Source organism: Acanthochromis polyacanthus, chromosome 13 (genome assembly GCF_021347895.1).
Source record: "Acanthochromis polyacanthus isolate Apoly-LR-REF ecotype Palm Island chromosome 13, KAUST_Apoly_ChrSc, whole genome shotgun sequence".
NCBI classification, from domain to species: Eukaryota; Metazoa; Chordata; class Actinopteri; family Pomacentridae; genus Acanthochromis; species Acanthochromis polyacanthus.
In genome coordinates, this window is record NC_067125.1 from 12,510,726 (window position 1) to 12,533,771 (window position 23,046).

At 40.0% G+C, this 23,046-nt stretch overlaps 1 protein-coding gene across 2 annotated transcripts; it reads right to left on the reverse strand.

Annotated features, from left to right (window-relative positions):
- Window positions 1-993: 993 nt before the first annotated feature.
- Window positions 994-22,536, reverse strand: slc6a4a (solute carrier family 6 member 4a). 2 transcript variants are annotated; one of them, XM_051958030.1, is made up of 14 exons: window positions 22,308-22,536; window positions 12,589-13,493; window positions 11,162-11,296; window positions 10,416-10,638; window positions 8,889-9,027; window positions 7,834-7,968; window positions 7,522-7,625; window positions 7,236-7,363; window positions 6,799-6,911; window positions 5,898-6,029; window positions 4,883-4,982; window positions 4,579-4,679; window positions 4,267-4,434; window positions 994-2,808 (listed from the first exon to the last, which is right to left on the reverse strand). In XM_051958030.1, the coding sequence occupies exons 2-14, from the start codon at window positions 13,055-13,057 to the stop codon at window positions 2,734-2,736; spliced, it is 2,022 nt and encodes a 673-aa protein (XP_051813990.1). In that variant the 5' UTR covers window positions 13,058-13,493; window positions 22,308-22,536; the 3' UTR covers window positions 994-2,733. The 2 variants fall into 2 exon arrangements, with proteins under 2 accessions (XP_051813990.1, XP_051813989.1); XM_051958029.1 differs by lacking the exon at window positions 22,308-22,536 and adding an exon at window positions 15,457-15,698.
- Window positions 22,537-23,046: the final 510 nt, after the last annotated feature.

Here is a 23,046-nt window from a genome sequence, read left to right on the forward strand (position 1 = left end):
TTTTAAAAAAATCTTTGAATGTCACTTGACAAACTCCAAACAGGCTGTCACATTCCTTTTACTCAGAATAGCTTCAGTCTGGATGTTTTATCATAAAGGCCTAAACTGGAGAATTGGTGAGATAGTAGTATTTTTTTGGTAGGTTCTCCCATCTCTGCAGAAGACCTCTGCAGCTCTGTTAGAGTTACTGTAGGTTCATGGTCACCACCCTGACCAAGGCCCTGTTTGCCCAACTTCATAGTTATTGAGGCCACTGTGTTCTTGAAAACACTCAGAATTGTAGAAATTAGAATGATACCATTGCCTTATTTACATCTCTGCCACAGATTTATCACAGAGGTCTACAGAGAGTTCCTGAGACTTGAGTCCTGACAACTAGTGTGGAACCTTTATATAACCAGGTTCTTCACTTTCTAAATTCCATCCAAATCAATAAAATTTGCCACATGTGGACTATAATTGGGGTTCAGACCCATCTCTAGAATAACTGAAACAAACAAGGCAAATAACGTGGAAAACCACCGCTAAGTTTTTGTTTTTTTTGGGGTAGAGTTGTATCAAAAACAGTCACTTCACAAAGTAGTCAGAACCTTTTCAGTTTATGTTTGTGCAAACACATCTGCTGGTTGCTCTGTAGATAATTCCCAATGATGTATGTGTACAATAGTATGTACCCTTTTATGATGCAGGCTTTAGTAGGCGTCCCTTTGCATTTTCTTTAAGTTAAAACAGCTCTTGTCAGAAGTTGTATGCTACTTGGGGCTACGGATGTAACACAGATGAAGTCTGTCCAAACTGTATTTCTTCTTTTCAGTTTGGTTCTATATTTTATATTCAACATCTTTCTTACTGTTCCATTTTGGAGCTGACAGTTAAATAGCTTTTTCACTATGCACCTTAGTCGTGTTCAAACATGCAAGTATGATGACCATTTCATAATCAAATGAGCACTGGACTGACACATGCACTGAAGAATCTAATGACTCGGGTTACTTATTTCCATATATCTTTATTATGTTATTTCCCATATATTTATATATCTTTATTCTATACAAGTGTATTTCTCAATACAGTCTTTTATTGACATACATAGATCATACATGAGCTCGAGAGGTACGAGAGAGAGAGGCGAGAAGGAGTTTAGTTTCCTTGTAAGATATTTTGGCATTTAACAAGACAACAGGAGATCACACCACAGACACACACACACACACACACACAATTGAAGTACAGTGTACACACACACACCACGGCATGCACACATAAAGGGGCTGAACACCTCTAAACCACACACCGCACACACACACTCACACACACACAGTGACATTCACACAAGTACTAAACACACATTCACACATCCATGGAGGAAGGAGACAGGTATTCACAGGATAGATTACACCGATACCAGACTGACTAGCAAATACACATGTAGATGTACAGTACTCGCCATATTTTAACTCCTGCTCTGACACACACACACACAGATACTCTCTGAAACACACACGCACAAGTTTTTTGGTAGAAAGTAAAGAGCAGTAACGCCAATTTTCAGACTGTGATACTGATAATGTTATTAGCTCTGATCCATATTTGGCTTCTATTACTGTGATTAACGAAGACCATCGGCACTACGTCTTGTAATGGTTGAAGTGTGAAGAAAGACAAAGTGACAGCACTTACACGTTATAAAATAAATACAGATCTTATATTGCAGTTATAGAATGAATACACATGGTTAGTTCCGCCTGCGATTCGGTTACCGCTGGATATCATAACAGTCTTTCTTTCACATGCACACACAATCGCACACACTCGTTTTACTACCAGACAGAGCTTCACAGTGTAGGACCTCATTGCAAATCTGTCGTTCGTCTAAGATGCCACCAAATCAACGCAGGCTGACAGTCAACACAACAGAACAACAGCTATAATGTTGAAACATCTTTAGAAACAGGAACAGAACAGATATATTTGGCTTCAGTAACAGATGTAAAAGATACCTGAATTTTGCTACATATTAGAATGCATAACTTCTAACAGCATAACATGGAAATACAACCACAGACAGCAAGAGTGGACTGAAATGTAGTTACCTGGCCTTCTCTGACTGAGTTCATTGTGCAGTGTCTCATGTTTGAGTGCATGTTTTGTCTGCGTGAACACGGACTGTGTCATAAAGAAAACCAAAAATCTGCCTTGCACAGCGGTGCTTTTCTCCTGGTACAGGGTAAACCACAGTAAATCAAAAAAAAAAAAGAGAAAATCCAAATTCCAGCGCACGCCAGGATACTAACACTGAGACGTGTATTAGTAGATTAAAAAACCAAAAGGATCACAGATTGTACTGTAGGTACTTTATACAAGTGTATAAAACCTGAATACAAGGTTGGTCACTGAATGAACATGAAGACTGTGCTAAAAATACTGAAATCAAACTCTGAGTTTGCAGATAGCATCACAGAAATCCTTCAAAACTCAACCAGCATAAGAAACCAGATCAAACCAAGCTAAAAAATAAAAATAATAAAAAAAATAAAATACTGCAGCCTGGCTCTACCTAAGTCCATCCCCAATTTCTAGATCTTAGTGGGTTAGAGAAGAATGAGTGTAGGAGGTGTATGAGAAGAGGCAAAGTCGGTGAAAGGTAGCCCCCTTGTCCTGTAGTGTTGCAGTATGCCCAGAAGAGGGCGCTCCAGCTAGTTAGAGTGGCCCCTTCTATAGGTCAGGGTTTGGTCAGACTGCATTGGTGACAATGAAGTCTCTGTGGTTGTCACTGCTGGGCTCTGGAGTGATGCTTTTTAACAGACGCTGTGAATTCAAAGACAGAGACAGACAGAAGAGGAAAAAGCAGAAAGAAAAACAGTGAATCACAATGATTAAAAAAGTATACCTTTTCTAATGGTGATAAGAATTCAACCTTCAAAACATTTCTGTGCCATCAACGCTAGTACTGATGACGGTATTTGGCCAAGGTGGAACCATCTGTGAACTGAAGTCAAACATTCAAGGATTGATGACTGATGCAGACAAGTGTGTTTAACTCATGAAGATTTCCTTCAGTATGTTTTGCTTTATTATGCAACCACATAAGGTCCAAACATATCAGCTATTTGGATTGTGGGTCAAAAAATTCTGCAATTAATTATCATTATAATAATTATTTTGAGAACTCAATCCATTTTCTCTCTATGAAATAGTGACATTGTTCAGAGCTTTAAGATGACATAATGTTTTGTTTCACCTGAAATAAACGAACATACTAAGAAAGCCAGAAAATATTCTTAGGAAGATGACATCAACTACTTTTTGGCATTTCTGCTGAAAATCATTACTTAAACAATTATCAAAACTGCAGCAGATTCCTTTGTTTTCTTAGGAAACTAATCATTCAAACTAATATCAAATAGTCCCAATCCAAACATTATCTGTTGTATGATTAAGAATGGTGTTCAAACCTATAAAGAGTCAACAAATGTTACAGATGACAAAGACACATTATGAATCTGCTTGGTCTTGAACCTCATCTGTCCTCCTGAGTTTCATGGTTGCCGTCTCCTTTCACACTCACTCCATTTGTTGACTTGTGTTGCTGTCATTGTGTGCCCTGGCAGCAGTGTCAATACTGGACACCAGCCAAAGGAAGTCTGTCTATCAGCCTCTTTGATGTTCTCCACCCTTCTGTCAACTCTCACACAGGGTAGAACAACACCAGAATAAAAGTGATGATAATGACTGCAGACTTTTGTGTTTGGATTCATTAGTTAAATTACAGGATGGTATACGACAAAGAGACATTACTAGCGGGAATTAAAAATACATGTGTGTCATGAATGCTATTTTGAAGGCAGTTTTTTTTTATCAGCGATGATAATTTAGGTTGGGGGAGTTTGTCAAACAGGTTGTTTCTGATACTAAAACACAAATAGTCACAGTCTACACATCCAGTGCAGAATGTGAATGTGCGCATTTGTATGAGTACTGGTTCATGTGTCTGTTCTGTTGTCATGGCTTTTTTTCCCCTCGTTAATCTCTGGCCTGTGCTTCCTTCTCACTCCTTTGATCCTGATCTGCAGTCACAGGAGAGGGTAGACTCTGACAGCGGATGGAAAGGAAAGGACTAAAGGCAATCCCTGTTGTTGGACACATGTCAGTTAGAGAACAAAGGTCAGGAGATGATCGAGGAGAGGAGAAGGACAGTAAAAAGATTTGAAGGGAAAGCATTTAGAAGATGGACAAGAGACAGAGAAAAGGAAGGATATTCTGTACCTGTTTGAATGTACCCTTAGCATTAAGCAGGTGGTAGATCATGTAAGCAGGCACACAGATGAATGAGGACACCCCAATGCAGTAGCCCAGGACAGTGGTCCATGGTGGGTACTGGTAGTGGAACAACCTGACCTCTGGAGGGAAGGCCAGGAAACTGATGATGATGAACTGAGTGTGGGAATGGAAACAAAGAAGAGGTCAGCTATGACAAGAACCAAACATCATAATAAACACGACAAGCTGTCCAGAAATCTTGAAACAACTTAGCGCCCTTCTAAGTGTTTGTGTGTAAATACTGCACATGGGACTGACCAGCAGAAAGCAGGGGCAGATGGCGACCCAGCAGACCCTCCAAAAACAACCTGGGGCGAAACCGAGCATTACCTGGACGTCATTACAGAAACGGTTGGTACCTAGAACAAACAGAAACACACAAACACTACAGGTCAAATATCAGGAGTGCATCCTCATCTGATTTCACTCATGTCCATGACTAAAACAACACAGAGGAAACTGACAAAGAGCTGAGGAGGTTCTTCTTCTATCACATCACAGTTCATATTCTTTGATGATCATACTATAGTCACATATTTTCATTATAATAAGCATCACTCACCGTAGAACCAGGAAACAGCGATGACTTCGAGCAGCACCACGGTGATGACTGCAGGGCCTGTAGCATACTCCTCAAAGAGCTTCACCACAAACGCTCCTCCCTGAGTCACAACACACACATGTGGAGGGAATTCTTTCTGAAAAGCTATTTTTAATTACTCTTATGAAACAAGTTTCTTAGCCAAGTTTAAGACAATGACTGTTTAAGGGAGCAGACACACATACTGCTCACCACCTTACTGTAATGAAAGTTGGAGATAACCGGATTACTGAGGCTGCTCTAATCTGATTTAAGCTGATTGTTAACTGCGGCAAATTACACCAACTAAAACACAGCAGCACTATTACAGCCGTTTTTATTGACTTTAAATATATATGATCTGACTTTGATTAAAATGAATGATAAAACTGTAATGCTTCAAATTTATTGTTCTCATGAATACCATCCATCCATCCTCTACACACCGCTTTATCCTCATTAGGGTCGCGGGGATGCTGGAGCCTATCCCAGCTGACTCGGGCGAAGGCAGGGGACACCCTGGACAGGTCGCCAGTCTGTCACAGGGCTATATATACAGACAAACAATCACACTCACATTCACACCTACGGGCAATTTAGAGTCATCAATTAACCTCAGCATATTTTTGGACTGTGGGAGGAAGCCGGAGAACCCAGAGAAAACCCACGCATGCACAGGGAGAACACTCAAACTCCAATCAGAAAGATCCCAGGAAAGCCGGGATGCAAACCAGGGACCTTCATGCTGTAAGGCGAAAGTGCTAACCACTCCTCCACTGTGCAGCCCCCTCTTATGAATCCCAATTTATGAAAATGAAATGAAAAGCTGTTCAAAATTCACTTGAGTGCACATTTTGGAACCTAAATAACAAAATAATATTTCACAGATTGAATTGTTGAACATCCAAACTATAGTAGAAGATACTACCAACCACCCGTTTCATCAGTTATGATCTTTTTGATAATAACCTTGATGCATTGTGGTTATTGAACTTACATATGTAAGCGTGGACAGAGCACCCAGGTAGCAGACACACACAAGGCCGAAGACGAACCACTCTCGTCTCTTAGCGAGGACATGAGGGAACTCATCTAACATAGCTGTGATCACTCCCTCCAACCCTGCAAACTGGAGAGATAAGGATATCAAGGGTGTGAAGACAAAACTGACAAGAAGAGGATCAGAGGTTTCACAAGGAAAATAAAGATGTAAAAGATAAGTAAAGGACAAGTTGGAGCAGCAAAGGAAACTTAACTGGCAGCTGAAGGAGAGGAACCAATCTTGATTACATATACTGTATCGAAAATTTCTCATCAACATACTAAGAACTCACAGCCAAGTGCTTGATCAAATAAATCCATGACTAGTATGACATTTTCAGAAATCCATACAACCACTAATGAAAAAAAGCTCCAAAGCTGTGCGTCCTTTGATATAAAATGTTAAGCCACACTGACATGTTTTGTAGTAATATCCTCAGTCATAAAATGGAGCAGCATAGCAACCCCGATGCTGATTCTACAATGATAATCAGTATGTGATAACAGCCTTACAGGTCGCTCCAGCTGGCTGCCTCAAAGCACATAAACAAAGGCTTACGGAGACAAGATCACCACACAACAGCGATATGAAACTCCTATCACACTGTTTTCGTTGACTGTTATTCAAAACGGAACAGGGAGGACAAATAATACCAGACGCTTTAATGGAGAAACAGGCAAATACAAATCAAAGAAAACAAGGCATGTGCCTGTCTAACAAGGAGAACAAATACGGAACCTTTGTTTCTCGGTTTGAGAGAGCGCAAAAAAGTTGGGAAACTGTGCAACAACAGAATTAGAGACATTATAGAAAGGAGAGGGGAACCATGAAGACATAACGAGTAATCAGAACTAACCGTGCTATCCAGACCCAACATTATGATCATAAGGAAGAAGATGATGGCAAAGAAAGTGGCAGCAGGCATGTTTGCTATGGCTTCTGCATAAATGATGAACAACAGACTGGGACCTGAAAGTAAAAAAGACACAGGTTTAAAGAGTCTTTTCTTTTAATTTAAAGTGAAATTAAAGTCTTACTGAGTTTATCCTTAGAGGTGTATTATTTTTTGTAAACCTCAAACAGGAATCAAGACCAGAACTATAGAGCAGGTGCTTCATTCAACCTTCTGTGACCTGAACTGTGGTGCTTATATGATGTGAAAGCTTCCACTGACAGATTGAATTATCTCTGTCCTGCCTAGGAAACATACATCTTGGGTGAAATCTGGGTTGAATATATTTCCAACAAAGTAAGTTTCCACTTGTTGAGGACTGTGATGGCGTGGTGTTTCACCTGCATCCTTGGCCACAGCATCCACACTCTGCTGCCTCATCTCAGCCATGTAACCCAGCACGGTGAAGATGACGAAGCCAGACAGAAAGCTAGTCAGGCAGTTCACAGAGCTGGTGACCAACGCATCTCTGGGAGGAAAACGTTTGGGTGGCAGGAAGATGACAAAGTTAGGGAGATAGTGTGGAAGAATATAAATCTATGAGCCTCTGCAAAGTATTTAGACTTGTTAGGTTCGCTGATGGTCCCATCTATACAAGGAATCTCAAAGCTCAAATGTGTTTCTTACTTGTAGCAGTTGTTGTGAAATGGGTTGTAGCTGGCAAAGGCAAGAAGCACACCGAATCCCGGACCCAGAGAGAAGAAAATCTGAGCTGCTGCATCAATCCACACCTTTGAGAGTTTGAAAGATCAATAATGGTGAATAATGAAGACCGAAAGACATGTGGATTTAGAGAGCACTGAGGCAAAAGACAGAGAGAGTCTGATCTGAGGTGGTTATGTTTGGTAAGAATGCATAAAAAACTCTGCATGAACATCACAATATGAACATCAGCTGGAGTTTAAAGATTGACTTGCTATATTGCACCGACTGGCTTACTGTAGTGCTAAGCAGTTTCTCCCAGTCAGGTTTGAGATAGAAGACAACGCCCCTCCAGGCCCCTGGCAGAGTGGCCCCACGGATCAGCAAGACCACCAGGACCAGGTAGGGGAAGGTCGCAGTCACCCAAACTACCTGATACAGAGAGGGAATTAAAAAAAAAAAAAAATCATTTACTTTTGTTCTAGTCAGTTCTGTCATATGGACAGTTATCTGTTCATGCTCAATAACCATTGAAAATACTTTATCGTGCTGAAAACATGAAACCTATTGTTTCTCATATTTCTTACTATTTTTCTGGGAGAGAGCATCTTGACAATAGGGGTTTAAAACTGCCTTTTTTTTTAAGAATTAATGAATAGATCGATACATAAAACACAAAAACACCTCCAGTAAAAATGATTTTAAGTCCATATTCATGCAGTGATCCCACCAAAGTCAGGTCTCAAAGACCTCACATATCTCCCCCATCCCTCCCAGTGTTGCACAAAGGAATCCATCTTCAGGTTTACAGTAAAGGTTATTCTTTCCATCCTATTAATTCCCATGGTTATATCTATCCAGTCATTTGTTGTTGGTTCTTCATGTGTCAACCATCATAGATGTTCCTTTAATGTTGTATTATGTACATCTGGTGATTGCTGGAGCATGTGGTACAAGACAAATTTCCATGTAAACATACCACAAAAAAGGCTATCATATCTTAACAGCAGTAAAATTACTTTAGAGTGAAATATCAGTGTGTGCTTTTTTTATTGCTCATTCTTCATCTGATTATTTTTCAACTTTTAAGAAGACAACTGTACATTCAAAAACTGGTTCTTTCTTATTGTGTAGGTAGTTTCCGATGTCAATACTTTAATCGTTAAGGCTTGAACCATAAGCTGTTTAACTTTACGGCAGACGTTCTAACCAATTTTTCTGCGCTTGATGATGAATGATGATGAGGCTACAGAGATGACAGGAAAAGCGCTGCTCTTCTCTCAGCCTCTCTGTATCCATCCATCCACTCTAACCGACACCCCCATCAGCCATGCAGGCGCCCCTTCAGTTACCTTTCCAGACGTCTTGACTCCTTTCCAGATACTGAAGTAGACGATGGTGAAGATGAAGAGCAGACAGAGGGCCAGTTGCCAGCTGACAGAGCCCAGCTGGTGCAGACCTGGAGAGAGGTGGACCTGCAACACCTGGCGACTGGAGAGAGGAGACAGGAAAACGGGGGTGTTTGGGTTAAGAGTTCAGGTCGAAAGAGATGCAACACGAGGAGACAATGAACAGAATGCTGATTAGCAAAGTGCATTAAAACAAACTTAAGGAGATCATACAAGGAGAGGACGGGGCACAGAGAGAGTGACGGGGATCAAGCAAAGGTGAAAGAGTAGGAAATGGAAGAGGAGAGTAAAAGGAAAGAGAAGAGCATGGCGAATAATAAATAATGATGGAGTAGATCGGTTAATACAGCAAGAGATTATAGAGAACATGCATAGAAACATTCTAGAAAGTAACAGCAAGAAAAAAACACTATCAGGTGGGAAAAGGTGCAATAAGGAGAGAAAAATAAAAGTACACAGGGCATCAGAGAAGACAGTACTAACTGCAAAATAAGTAAACAAAAATTGTAGAATATAAACTCTTTAACAAATAGGAGAGTGACAGATAAACATGCACAGAATAAATAAGTAACAATGGAAAGTTGACCTAAGTTGAAACAGACATAAAAAAAAATACATAAGAGGGCCTTGACTGCCTTATAAAGCAATTCAATTCCAACAAGCCTAAGTAAAAAAAAAAACAACAAAACAAAACATTACAATGAAAAAAAGGAGTCTGAAATGAACAGTAAGCTTGACTTCTGGTCACAGGTTAAGCACACAGAGCTCGGATGATAAAACAGACGTGATTTATGCTGAGAACAGGAAATTCTGGCGCCGGACTCAGTTGAGGAATTTGTTACTTTAAACCTGTATTAGGAAAAGTCAACTACGGATAAACCTTGAATCTGTCTTGGCGGAAGGACACAGTGTAACTAACAGCTGATAAGACTGAGCCAGTAGACTGTCGGGGCCCAAAGCGGTCAAGAATAATAAAGACATTGTTCTGAAAGAAATCTGCAGTTAATTTAGAATATGAATGATTCAAGATTTAATTACAAGGAGACTCAGTTCTGTTTCCAGCAATCTAAAAATGGATTTATTTTAAACACTTAAATTTCTTACACATACACACGTGTTGAGTGATTTTTCTGACCCTTAAACAGCTCCACATCTAAAAGTAATTCAAACCTTTGTGTGTGTGTTTCATTGGTGTGATTGGTTTATCATTTCTGTATCCCGCCTGTATTTTTAACTATGTCCGATCTGTGACTCTAATCCTTAAATGCTCATAATTTCTTTCTGCAGTGGCTCCCAGTGATGCATGTGGATTTCAGGGAGAAAGAGATAACGTTAAAAATGTCAGGGCACTTAAACACTAGATACATCCCAGTAATTGCTCTCTAGAACTCATCCTCGCTCCTTCATTTGACGTCTCTCTACTGTGTAGCGCTCCCCCTACGCCTCTACATCCGACTTACATGCACTTACGTATAGAACTCCTCGGCAGGAGATGTAGAGGAGTTGGACCACGACACGTTGTGGTCGGAGGACATGTAGCGATTACAGTTGGCTGTGTTCCAGCTGTTGGTGCAGGTGGTCCAGGGCAGGGTGGGGTGAAACGACGATATTAGGTAGTACAAGGCCCAGGCCATGATCGTGTTGTAATAGAAGGCTATGTAGAGGGCTATGATGCAGATAGCAAAGCCGATCCCTGCATGAGTTGGAAAAATGATTGTTAGCTGAAGAATATGCATTCAGAAATTTTAAAATGTCATCTTGTTTAATGATTAATTTTCTTCTTTTGTTTTTAAAGTCTGCAGTGGGTGGCATCAGTCAGTCACTGCTCAGAGACATCAGTGGTGTTTTCAAGCTAATTCAAGTTCCTCCTCAGTAAATGGATGACATTTTCAAACAACAATTTACATACTATCAAATGTCTGAGCATCTGGCATTTGGCATAGAAATGTGACAATTTCCATAACAGAGAGTCAGCACATCTCTCTAGATATACAAGAAACTAGGAATTCTCTTCAGCGGAACTGTACTGAGGAGTGCAAAGAGGTTGAATGAGCTGTCTCTCAGACTTTGATGTTTTGACACCATTCCTCCTCGTCTTTTTTTGGACTCTTACTTCAAGTTTCCTGTTCTCTCTTCTCCGGTTCTCTTCCTTATTTTGTCCAAGATATTGCTATTGACTTTCTCACGCTCGTCTCTTCACTCTCCTCTCCTGTTACCTTTGAAGATGGGGCAGATGTGCTTCCAGATGGAGATGCAGCCACTGCGGTGAAACTGGCCTAGAGCCAGCTCCATGTAGAACAGAGGCACGCCTCCAAACACCGCCATCAACAGGTAGGGCAGCAAAAAGGCACCTGGACAGAGACGGTGGGAAAGTTTGGGAAGGTGAGAAGAAGAATGACAGAACAGCAGGGGGAATGAAAGAGACAAATAAGGAGAGAGGTTAAGAAAAGTACAAATGAAAGTGGGGAGAGAAAGAAAGAGAGTTATGGACGAATAGTAGAAAGCCAAATACACTCCTGAGAAATGCTACTCTTTCTCACACCATCTGTAATCTAAGTAGTCCCCTCAATAACTCACAATCAACAGAGGACTGTTTAAGAGGGCTCTGTAAAAATCATTAAATATTGTAATAGCCTTATAATTTACATAACCTCAGTCTATTCAAAAACAACAAGGCATGTTTTCCCCAGTTTCATATCACTCTGTTTAATGTGATCTGTGGGACTGAAGAAAGAGTCATTTTGTTCAAATTCTGTAATAAATTATATCTGCTTTGACGCTGGCTCTGTTTTTGCAAAGAAAGGACAGTATAAAATAAAATAAGAAAAAGGCCAAACAAAAGAACAGCTTGATGGCGGCCAAACATTTGAACTCTCCAGCTTAAAGAGCAGAGTTTGATAACACATCTCTTTCCTTCTTCCCTGCTATCTGATTATAAACTTATTTAATGTGACTGTGTGCATTTGTGTATGTGGACAGGATAGTGTGTATACATGCGTGCTTGTGCCTCTTTGTGACATGAAAGCATAGATAAGGGTTGATTGAGCAGCTGCCTGGAGACAGGTTATTAAGCAAGGAGAAAGAGACTGAAGGCGCTCTCATAAGAACCACAATTAATACTGTTGCCTCTATCAAGTGTCTCCCAGTCTCCATCTCTACCTCGCTCTGTGAGACACACACACAGAACACAGGAAATTGCAAAGATTTTATTATTGCAAATTCAATAAAAAGGGAGGCCCTGTTTGCCGCTATGTGAGGATTGTGGAGAAAGAGAGCACAGCAGACCACACAGAGACATACATGTACCTTGTCGTACCTCAGATTGTGCAAGAAATGAGTAAAAGCAAAAGCGTTATCAATAAACAACTTTGCTAACTGTGGCATTCCTTAGAGGTCTTTCCAGAAATTATGTTGTACTACAAATGGGTATTAGATAAAAGATAACAAAAATGGATAAAGTTTCTTCATTCAGCTGCTGAATATATTGTGAATTACAGTAAATACTGGAAGGCAACTCAAACCACAGAAGAACCTTTTCTTCTCCTGTTTGCTTCAGCATGGGTTCTCATGTTCCACCTCACTCTTTAATTCCCTGTCTCCCTTTAACACCAGTCTCTCCCCCAAACATCTTTTGCTTCCTCACCTCCTCCATTTTGGTAGCAGATGTATGGAAAGCGCCAGACGTTTCCCAGGTCCACAGCATAGCCGATCACAGACAGCAAGAAGTCCATCTTCTTGCTCCAGGTTTCTCTGGGCCTGTCCAAGCTGGTTTGTTGGACCACCAGCGTCCGTAGGCCTCCCAGAGGAACTGAGGACCCAGTACCACCTCCAGGACCGGTGGTTGTACCCACAGCGCAAGCTGCGGTTCCTGGACCTTCCTTGGGGCTCTGAGGGGTGGATGTCGTGAAGCCGTTGGACACCTGCTGGCCAGAGCCGGAGGTCAGGCTCTTGGGTCCTCTTTCTGCGAGACCGTCAGCCAGCATCAGTCTACCATTTTCCTGCTGTGTCCCCTCCTCTTCTCCCCCCGCATCCTGTCTCCCTTTGTCCCTCTCTCCCTCGTTCTCCCCCTTGTCCATTGTCAGCATGCTCATCATCATATCTTTTGTCTCCATTGAGTCGTGTTGATGTTGGTGTTGGCAAGGCAGTTAGGGGTGGAGAGAGGTTCTCAGTGACAAAGGGAATGTGGCGCTGCTGTCTGATATGGTGCCCATGAGGGGAACAGAGGGGTTAGGAGAGTGGGGGAATGGTGCAGCAGGAGCGTAGGAGAAATCTGGGAAAAACCAAGATTGTCCTTCTTGCACAGGTGAAGGAGACGGGGAACAGGAGAGCAGAGCTAAAAGAAGAAAATGGGGCCAGAATGAGGGGAGGTGTGTAAAAGTCTGTTGAGCAACAGGGAATAAGAGCAGGCAGCTAGGACAGACAGAGGAGGGTATACAGGAGGAGAGGAGAGATGTGTTTGAACAGGATGTGGCTAGCAGAAAAGTTACAAGAATCTTGGATCTTCTCCACAAACAGCGCGTCCTCTGAGACACTCAGTGATGGAGAAAACTGCAACACAGAGCAAAAATACACAGATAGGTCACAGAAAAAGAGCTGATCTGTTTTTAATTACTTTTCGGTAAACTTGCATCAGTCTTTCTACATATCAAAATTAAAATAATGACAAAGTAGTGAACCACAGGATCAGTCCCTGTCTAACATGTACAACTTTTTTGTAAAATCAATAAGCTGCTAAATCCTAGGAAGAGGACAGATTGAGTTGATTGTGCTGGGACATGTCTATTTACACACTGTAGCCTTTTCCTTGTGTTTCTCATTTTCTGCCATCAGTTGCATAGCCTGTTTTGCTGCTTATCTGATCAAAGCTGTATGATGGGGATAAATTAGATGATATATACATGCACAGGCAGCATTTATCAAGGCAGGAAACACAAGAGAAAACCTCAAAGGAAAAGAAAAAACTGCATCTGTGGACATTTCCTAAAAGAAAGTTTTGATGGTCATCACAAGCACTGGGCAAAATATTCGACATCAGCCAAGTTCTGTGCGTTCAACAGGTTGTGTCTTGGTTGTTTTGGCAGCGATGTACGCACAACAGCTTAAGGGGGGGAAAAAATAATGAACGGACAACCTAAAGTGAAAGTAAAGACAGAACAGAGTACTGAGAGAATGCAGTACATTTTGGTTTTTAGATTCTTAATTTAAATTACTTGATATACACATTTTTCAAGTGCAAGAGCAAACATAGGACACATAAAGTGTGTTTCAAGCTTAATGTTATTTAAACTCACTGTACAAATTGTCCTACAGATGCATAACATGGCACTTAAATTTGAGGTAGAAAGTCACAATAGATGAATATTTTTTTCATTAACAAATTACATTCACAATGTGGACATTCAGTATTCAACAGAAAATATTTACCATACAATCCAATATTCTGTCACACGAGTAGTAGGTCAAACTAACAGATTCATTTAAAAGTGGATTGCATTGTACATAGTGTTAGCTCAATTCGTAATGGATTCAAGAATGTAGGAAGGCTCAATTTACATGGAATGCCATTCTCTTAATGAAGAACGAGCGTTCAACAGTTTTACTCGGCACGACATTTACTCCACAGTAACGTCTGACTGCCACACAACCAAGACCCGGTCAAGTAGCTGGACTTCAGCGCAGAACAGAACACCAGCGAACCTTCCACTGAACAGTTTTTTCTTCATACAAACCACACTTGCATTTTCTATTGAAACTAACCCCAATTTCTCATCATAACAATTTCCATTTGAATCCTCAAAGTCTGACTTTGTGCTTCTTCTCATTAGACATTTAAGACTCTGTTAGGAACTTGAGGAAAATGTAACTATTTCTTTTGGAATGGGAGTAAATTTAAAATATGAGGACAAAGTGAAATGTGTAATATTTCTAATCTTAAAAAAAATAAAAATAAAAATGTTATCTTCTTAGCTAAACTTCACTTACAGTTATCCATAAGGCAAACAACGTTATCAGCTGACACACTGTCTCGCAAGAGAAAGTCAAGAAAAACAACACTAAATGACTGAAATATTACATTTGACACCTAGTCGGAAGCCAAGAAAAACACACAGAAAGTTCAAATTTGAATAAAGCTTGAAATCATTATTTTTTATCCCTTTTCCTTCACTAATGAAAAATGAACATTACAGAATAACAGTGTGGCATTAACTTTCAATGGAGAAGTCATATGTATCTTTAGATCTATTTAATCGTTTAACTTTCCACTAAGTGATCTTTAATAAAGAAAGAGACACAAGATGATAACATCAAGATTTCAGCAACGATAGACTGAAAGATCATGAGGTCTGAGAAAAATACCAATGAGACGTTATAAAAGAGCCTAAATATAAAATAGAGACACTCCGGTATTTCATATTCCCGCTTAAACTTCAACAAATAATTCCTGAAACAAACAGCAGATACTAAGTTGCAAACACCAACAGTAACTTATTAAGTCACATGCATACATTACCTTTGGAGGTGGTAAAAGAGGACAAGAACCTGTGGCACCTGAAACATACATGCAAAGAGCAGCAACGACAACTCCTACCCAAAACTTAAAGAATCCTGTTGGGTGGCAAAAACTTGCCAGAGAAACAGCGTGCACTAGCACATCAGGACACTGTGTTTGCCCATTGAGCTCTCAAACCTCTCTCATTTCTCTCTCTCTCTCCCTCCCTTGTTGTCCCTCTCTGACTTGCAACCGCACACACAGACACACATCCTGCGCTCAGAGACGCACAGCCGTGCAGACATATGCACAGATGGATGCATGGATGCATGTACTTAGACAGAAGGTAATGAAGAAACATTAGACAGGCACAGACCTGCACATTACACTATCAAGTTTGGCAGGATGCTGTAATAATACAAGTTGAAATGATGAACTGCAGCATGGCTTTGACACACTATGGTCATGGCAGAACTCTCATTAAAGTACACACACTGCAGACAGGGGAAGTCCTACCCTCGAGTAGTTGTTTTTACAATGTGGGGCTCTGTGTCAGGGTGCTACTCGCTACTGTCTTGCGGGCACACACACACAGTCAAACACCGCTAAAGCCCTGCTGTGCTAAAGTCCTCACACTCCCACTTTTTTTTCCCCCATTTCTCTTTTCTTCATCACTCTCAACTGTCAATCTTAGACCCCTTCTCGCATTTTTCTTGTCTACTTCAAGTTCTTCATGCACACCTGCTCTGGAGAGATCAGGCTGTTGCTGCTTTGACCCCTGCTGCCCATATCTTTTGACTCCTATTCTATATATTTTTTACCAGTAGTTCAGCTACACATGCCTTCAGTTGTATCAAGGAAAAATGTAATTGTCAAAACATGGACTCTTTTGCAAAATCATTACTTAACCAATACACGTTAGTCTGTGTGACAAAGCTTTGGAATGAAAAGCAAGATCTCCTCACTGACTGAACTCTTCATGCAACCTTAGACAAATGAGATTGTTGCTGCAATGGTAACTTCTCAGTCCCTGAATCATTTTGCTCACTGTGCTTGGTGCAAGGCTGTGGGAGGACTGCCTACAAATAGCCAACCTCTCTTCTGTGACTATACCGTACTCCTCCAGGTTTTTGCTGCAATTTAAGCATTTTGCCTACTTGAGCAACAGTTCAAAAATGTAACTTTGCAAGATAAGGCTGCAACAAATTGTTACATTGCTGAATAAAAAGTTAGTCGTGATCAATATTCAGTTTTCCAGACACTAAAACTAACTTTGTTAGATCACATGTTGTCTGTGCTGCATCATGATCTATCATATTCTGTAAATTAATGTAGAGTTTGAAAATCTTCCTTAAATAAAAACAACTAAAGTAAGAGTAAAACGTATACCAAGTATCAAAAGGAAAAGTAATAATTCATCAACTGGCCCTCATGAGGGATAGATAAGACATAATATTACCAGATTGTTCATTCTGTTACTTAAGTGTGTAGCTTTGAGCATGAGCAGCTGCTTGGGGGTATTTTAGTTTCCAGCCTAGAGGTGACAACATAAATATAAGGGATTGTGAGAATGAGGGAGAAAAGAAGAAAAAACAAAGTTATGATAGACATTTATTGAATCTATTTTTGCTATTTAAAAAAAAAAATTAAAAAGAAAGAAAGAAAAAAGAAAAGAATGAAAGAAGAAAGAAAAAAAGAAGTATTTTACCCCATTGGGATTCATTTATTGAAACAAAACTATCTGAGAAGATTAGAGGAGGATCATTCCTTTGGCAGCTAAAAATTCATAGTCAGCTAAATTATTACAAGGGGCCCCAAAAAGACTCTCCTTTAAAAAGGGCAGACAAGAACAAAAGAGTTTCATCTTTAACAATAAAATATATTTCATGCTTTTCTAGCAAAGCTAAACTTTAATTTAAATAAATGGAGTTATAAAGTGCAATATTTCTATCTAGACAGTAACAAAGTAAATTTAAAAAGTGACAAAAAAGTAACAATTATACTGAAAAGTATATGAAAACTGTACTTAAATCCAATAATTGACTAAACACATTTAATTGTTTCCCACAGCTCAGATGGTCACAGGCAGTCCAGACAGACCCAAGCAAACACTTTCTCACACAGACTCTTGTTTCTAAACTGTATTTGCAATTGTTCAGCTGAGTTAGAACAATTTTGTTGTCAACTATAAATGTTAACTGACGAAACCACATTTCATGATGGAGTTCAAAATTCTCCCCTCGTCATGAGCATGTTTTCCTGAAATCCCAAAGAGATGGCGAAGGGTGCCTGCTCAGTCTAGCTTTTACCCTAAAACAACTCTTAAAGCTTTGGGCTGTGTGCCAGCTTTAGTAATCTCTGCATTTTCAAACACAGACTTACACTGTATAGTGCAGGCAATAGCCGTCAGGAATGGTTGAGTAAAAATAATGTGCTTATCGGAGTCTGCTTTGGCAGCCCTCTGGGGGTTTCCTGAATAATTGTGGACTCTTAACAGTTGCAGACTTTCGGCACTAGTAGACAACTTTCCTTTTCTGTTAGATTTGAATCTCTATAATAAAAAAAAACCTAACAGAAGAATAAACACTGACGAATTAAAAACATCAAGACCAAAAAAAAGTTCAATCTACCAATGAACCATGCGGTCTATGTATCTGACTAATGTGTGCTTTATTTTTATCTTTTTGGTACAATTTGTACATGTATTAGAAATGATGAGAACTTTCTGGTGGACAGAAGAGTGCCAAATTACCTTGAACTATATTGGACATTTTGTTCTGCAATTTTTGTTACTTACTGTCTGACATTTATGCCCATATGGATCTCTTATAAGCTAAGATCAGCTTATTTGCCAATCTGCTCGCAGGTCTATATTATCTGTCTGTCAGTAGTGTACATTTGGTACAAGCTCCTCTCTGTACAGTATGTTTAACACATCAACAGAAAGCTTTTTAAAATAACCTCATGCAGAGATAACATAAGAGTAAATTCACCCCCCCAACAGTTTCATGCATTTTTTAGCAGTTATGTGCACTCACTCAGAGCACGATAGTTTCTAAAACATGCACAGATGCCAAGAAAAACTAAAATTTCTTGCTCAAAATATAGGAGTGGACTCCGTTGTCAAGAACGGCAAAACTTTCATCACTGCCATTTTGTACTTGGAGAATGCACACACAAAGACATCAACCTATAACTTGAGTCCTAACAAACTCTGTATTACTCTGCTGCACTTCACAGTTGCGCTCTATAGTTTCTTGAGTCCACCTGACATTAAACCAACTAGTGCTAATTGAAAAACAGACCAGGCAGACATGGGGGGACCGCTTGGTGCATTAGTTATTAGCCTGAAAGTCCACACTTCCACCACATCTGCACAAATAACACTTAACTAGGCGGTGGAACTTTAAGAGGAAACTACTCCGAGGAGAAAAGAAAAACACCTTTACCTTCTAGACTGAAGGAGCAGCCTGATAAGGAGGCAAACGACATACCAGGCAGCCTGCCCTGAAGTAGAGATCTGCTTTCGTTGGGTGTGTAGTGGTGAGAAGTTGGGAAATGTTAACGTGGCTAGTATTAGATAACGATCGCCGACTTTCACCATGACTGTGAAAAATGTGTTTGTGTAATTATGCAAGCAAGACAACTTTGACAGGCACAAAAAAAAATCATCATTGTCGGGAGGTCATCTTGTTGTCATAGACAGGCTCCAACATGTAATGAGCAGCCTTCCTACAGCATGCTCTGCTTGTGCGGTGCTTGTTTCATGACTGCTGTGTGACGTAAACTACGGTTTACTTCACTTTCATGTACTCCTGCAGAAAGGAACCTCACAGTTCCTTATTCACCACGCCCTGCCTTGATTTCTCTCAGCTTCATGTCATAATTTTTCATTAATTTCCCTACAACTTGCATTGCAGGGACACATTTTCTCGTCCCTGTAAGCACCTCTAACCTCTTCTGTGTTCAAGCTTACATATGAAATTGCAATCCAAAATCATCCAATCAAGCTACAAGTAGTAATCTGGGAGCGAAGAGATGATGCATTAAGCAGAACACATCACCCACAAGCACAATGAAGACGTGTAAATCTACTGAGTAATTTTAATTATTTATTTGACTATTTGGATTTTGTTGAAATCCTGTTGGTATCTGCAGAACGCCAGTGATACAATCACATGGTATAAAATAAAAGATGCATTACTGACATTTAAATAAGAAAATGACAGTTAATGAATCTTCTTCACTACTGGCTTTGATGCAAAAGTAATCGCCTACTTACATGTCGTTAAACCTCAAGATCTCTAATATGATTTTAAAAACAATCAAAGTGAAGAGCTGAATGAAAATCAGCATCACTAATCACAGGGAAATGGTCACCTTGAATGTTCCCTTTAATATCTCTAATAATGTGGTGGATGAATGTAGAAATCCAGTTTACAAAACATACAAATGCGCCAAACTGTCTAAACTGAATTTCTGAATCTTGACTTGTAGAACTCAGGTTTAGTGATGATCATGGAATTACTGAGAATCTGCATACAATGTGCATATAGAGCAGTGTTGATAATGATCAGGCCGAACACAGTGGAGATGCTGCTTACTTCACTTTATATCTTGCCAAATTTATTTGCATGCCTTTTTGAAATATCACATATTATATAATGTGATATTTCATTCATATGAAAAGATAAAAACATATCCTGCATTTGTCATGGTTAATAGACCGTGACAGAGGCATTCCAAACATACTTCCTTTACCCAAAGTGGAGATTAGATAAGTAGGTACATTGACTCTAAGATGACCCACGAAGGTATTTAAATGCTGTTGAATGGGGTCCCTCTCTGTCTTTTTCTCACCATTTACTGTCAAAACAAATGGCACCAGAAATGAAAAAAAAAGCTTCTATGTATCACTATAGACTGCTAAACTGTCACCACTACCTGCCAAAAAGTGCAGTGCCAGCACAACTTAAGGGCTTGATCTCGCACTTACACCTCATTTACTGTCACAAAGTCTCCCTGGAATGACCAGCTGCCTCCAAATTAACAACAGTGACGTGCAGCTACTAAAACTACAAACAGCCTTCAGGCCATCCAAGGAGAGATTACAGAGTGGTGCTGACCTGGGTGGGATGATGGCAGATTCATTAGCATAATTATGGGTAGCACGCACAGTTAGAATGCATAGAATCACATAAAAACAGGAGTCTAAAATGTAAAAAGCTACAGACAGCGCTAATTACACGATGCTACTCGATTTAAAGTCAGTTTTCACTGTTTAAGTCTTAGAAACGTATCTGTGTGTGTCAAGGTTGCATGTTTATCAGTTTTTTTTAATGAAAACAATTCGCTCCTACCTTAAAATGACTTAGATATAACTCTTTGCCATTGCTTCCTCTATAGTGCACAGATCTACACAGACCCTACCTCTCTTCACTCAGCCCTCCCCACTCAAGGCAGCTCACTAGCTCACCTACACCTCTGCTCAAATGCTGTAAAACTATGTTGAACAATGACAAGTTGTAATACTAGAGCAATTCAGCCAGACATGTTTGAGCTACAACATGGGAACCACCTTACAAGCTAACAGGATTGGCTCCTTTGATTTGTTAAGTATGAAACACTGAAAGTCAGAACTTATGTTTTCAGCACACTGCAGTTTGAAGTGATAATGTTCAGCCGCGGCTTTGACAGCTGAATTCGCTCATAACCTATCTTCCACCATATAAAAACACCATATGGACATGTAAACAAGGTTAAAAGTTGAACCACAGGGCGTTTCTAATTCTTCTTAAACATCAAATAAACTCATTTATCCCACTATCAGAGAGCATCTTTATGCAAGACATTAAAATACTCAAAAAACTAAGACGTTTTAAAAGAAAATATGAGGCATAAAGACAAGCAACGACAATGGAACGAGTCCATCAGAAGACAAGAGGAAAGTAGATTAATGTTGTTTTTTTTGCACCAGCTTATTTTGAAATACATTTTCTTACATGATGCCACAGTGAATGTGTCTGTAGTCATGATCTGACCCTGAAAACAAAAGCACCTCAATATTTGTTGAGAAATGATTATAATAGACTATGCACAGGAGACAGATCAGCTGTTAAAGCTCTAATGGAATATTCAAATCTCACTGAATGCAATTAAGAATTTCCATCCCCACAGATTTTTCTAAGCCGAAAACTTTAAACTACAAAACTAAGATTCCAGGGGTGATTGACTGTTATGGCTGTGTTGTGTTAATTATCTGGGATTTCCTCAAAACTGAACGGCTTTGTGCGCTCAAGTGAACAGCAGGAGCTGACCCGTTAAACAGCGCCAGATAATAGCATTTGAGAAGTTATAACACACACTCCTTCATTCGGGGTTACCAAAATAGCCGATGGATTGAGAACACAGAAAGAATGCAGGAGTTACTTAAACTCACAGTACCACTTCTATTTTCATTTAATATGGTAATAAATTACATTTGAATTAGGCTTAAATGTGTGCATTTCACTCATTTATATTAAAACATGAAATACAGTTAATCAAATAACTAATCCAAAGTTTGAAAAGTTTTAAAGTTTGTCACAAGTCTGACAGATTCAAAAGATCAAGTCTAATCACATATCAAAAAGAAACTGAACTATTCACATCAAGGCTTACACAAAACTACAGACACAACACCCCTTATCTAGTAAATCACTCCTTGTATTCCTGATTCCTTCCACATTTGCACTACAGTACGTACAGATATCAGATTCTCGCCACAGTACATATGTCCATGAGTAGAAATCTATAGCTGAGAGCTGATTGGAGCAAACAGCATTTGCACATGATGAACCTGCTGGTAAGAAGTTCAGGCAGCGTGGTCTTACCTTGACATTTTTAGCTGGACAGTCTATGTTGTTCATGGAGCATCTGACCATCTACAGCGCAAGACGTCGCCTATCAACGCCGACTAAACCCAATCACACAAATCACACATGCCTGGGCTTACAGCGGGCCGTATTCTGATCTGCCTGGCTTAAGACACAAACATACACACTCAAGCATGCATGCAGCCTCTCACACACACGCACACACACACGCTGAGCTTTAAAAAAGGATCCTTGCTCCTAATCCAAGACTCCTTGATGCATATTTATAAGAGGGCCAAAGAGGAGTAAGAGAGGGACACATATGCATAATTTCAGTTGCAAAATGTGAAAAATCAGCACGATAAAAAACAAACATTGAGTGGGTGTAGGATAGATCATTTAAGTCCCGGGCAATCTGTGCCCTGGTATGGTTAACCCATTTACAGCCACCTGTGAGCTATCATGCCAAAGGGCACCACGCCAGGTACAGTAGTACACTCAGTCAGCTTTGCCTCCATTGTGTGTGTGTGTGTGTGTGTGTGAAAAGCAAGGATGAGACACGCAAGAGGTAAAAGGAGGCATCACTCATTGAGACAGAAACAACAATAACACTCATGTTGACATTAGATTATAATCGCTGCGTGCCCCTTCTTTCTGCCTCACCCTCACAAAGCGTCCAGTCTCCTCCTTGTTTACAGCCAGACTGTGTGCGAGTGTTGAACGTCATTCCAATCAGCATCAGCCGAAGTACTAGGTT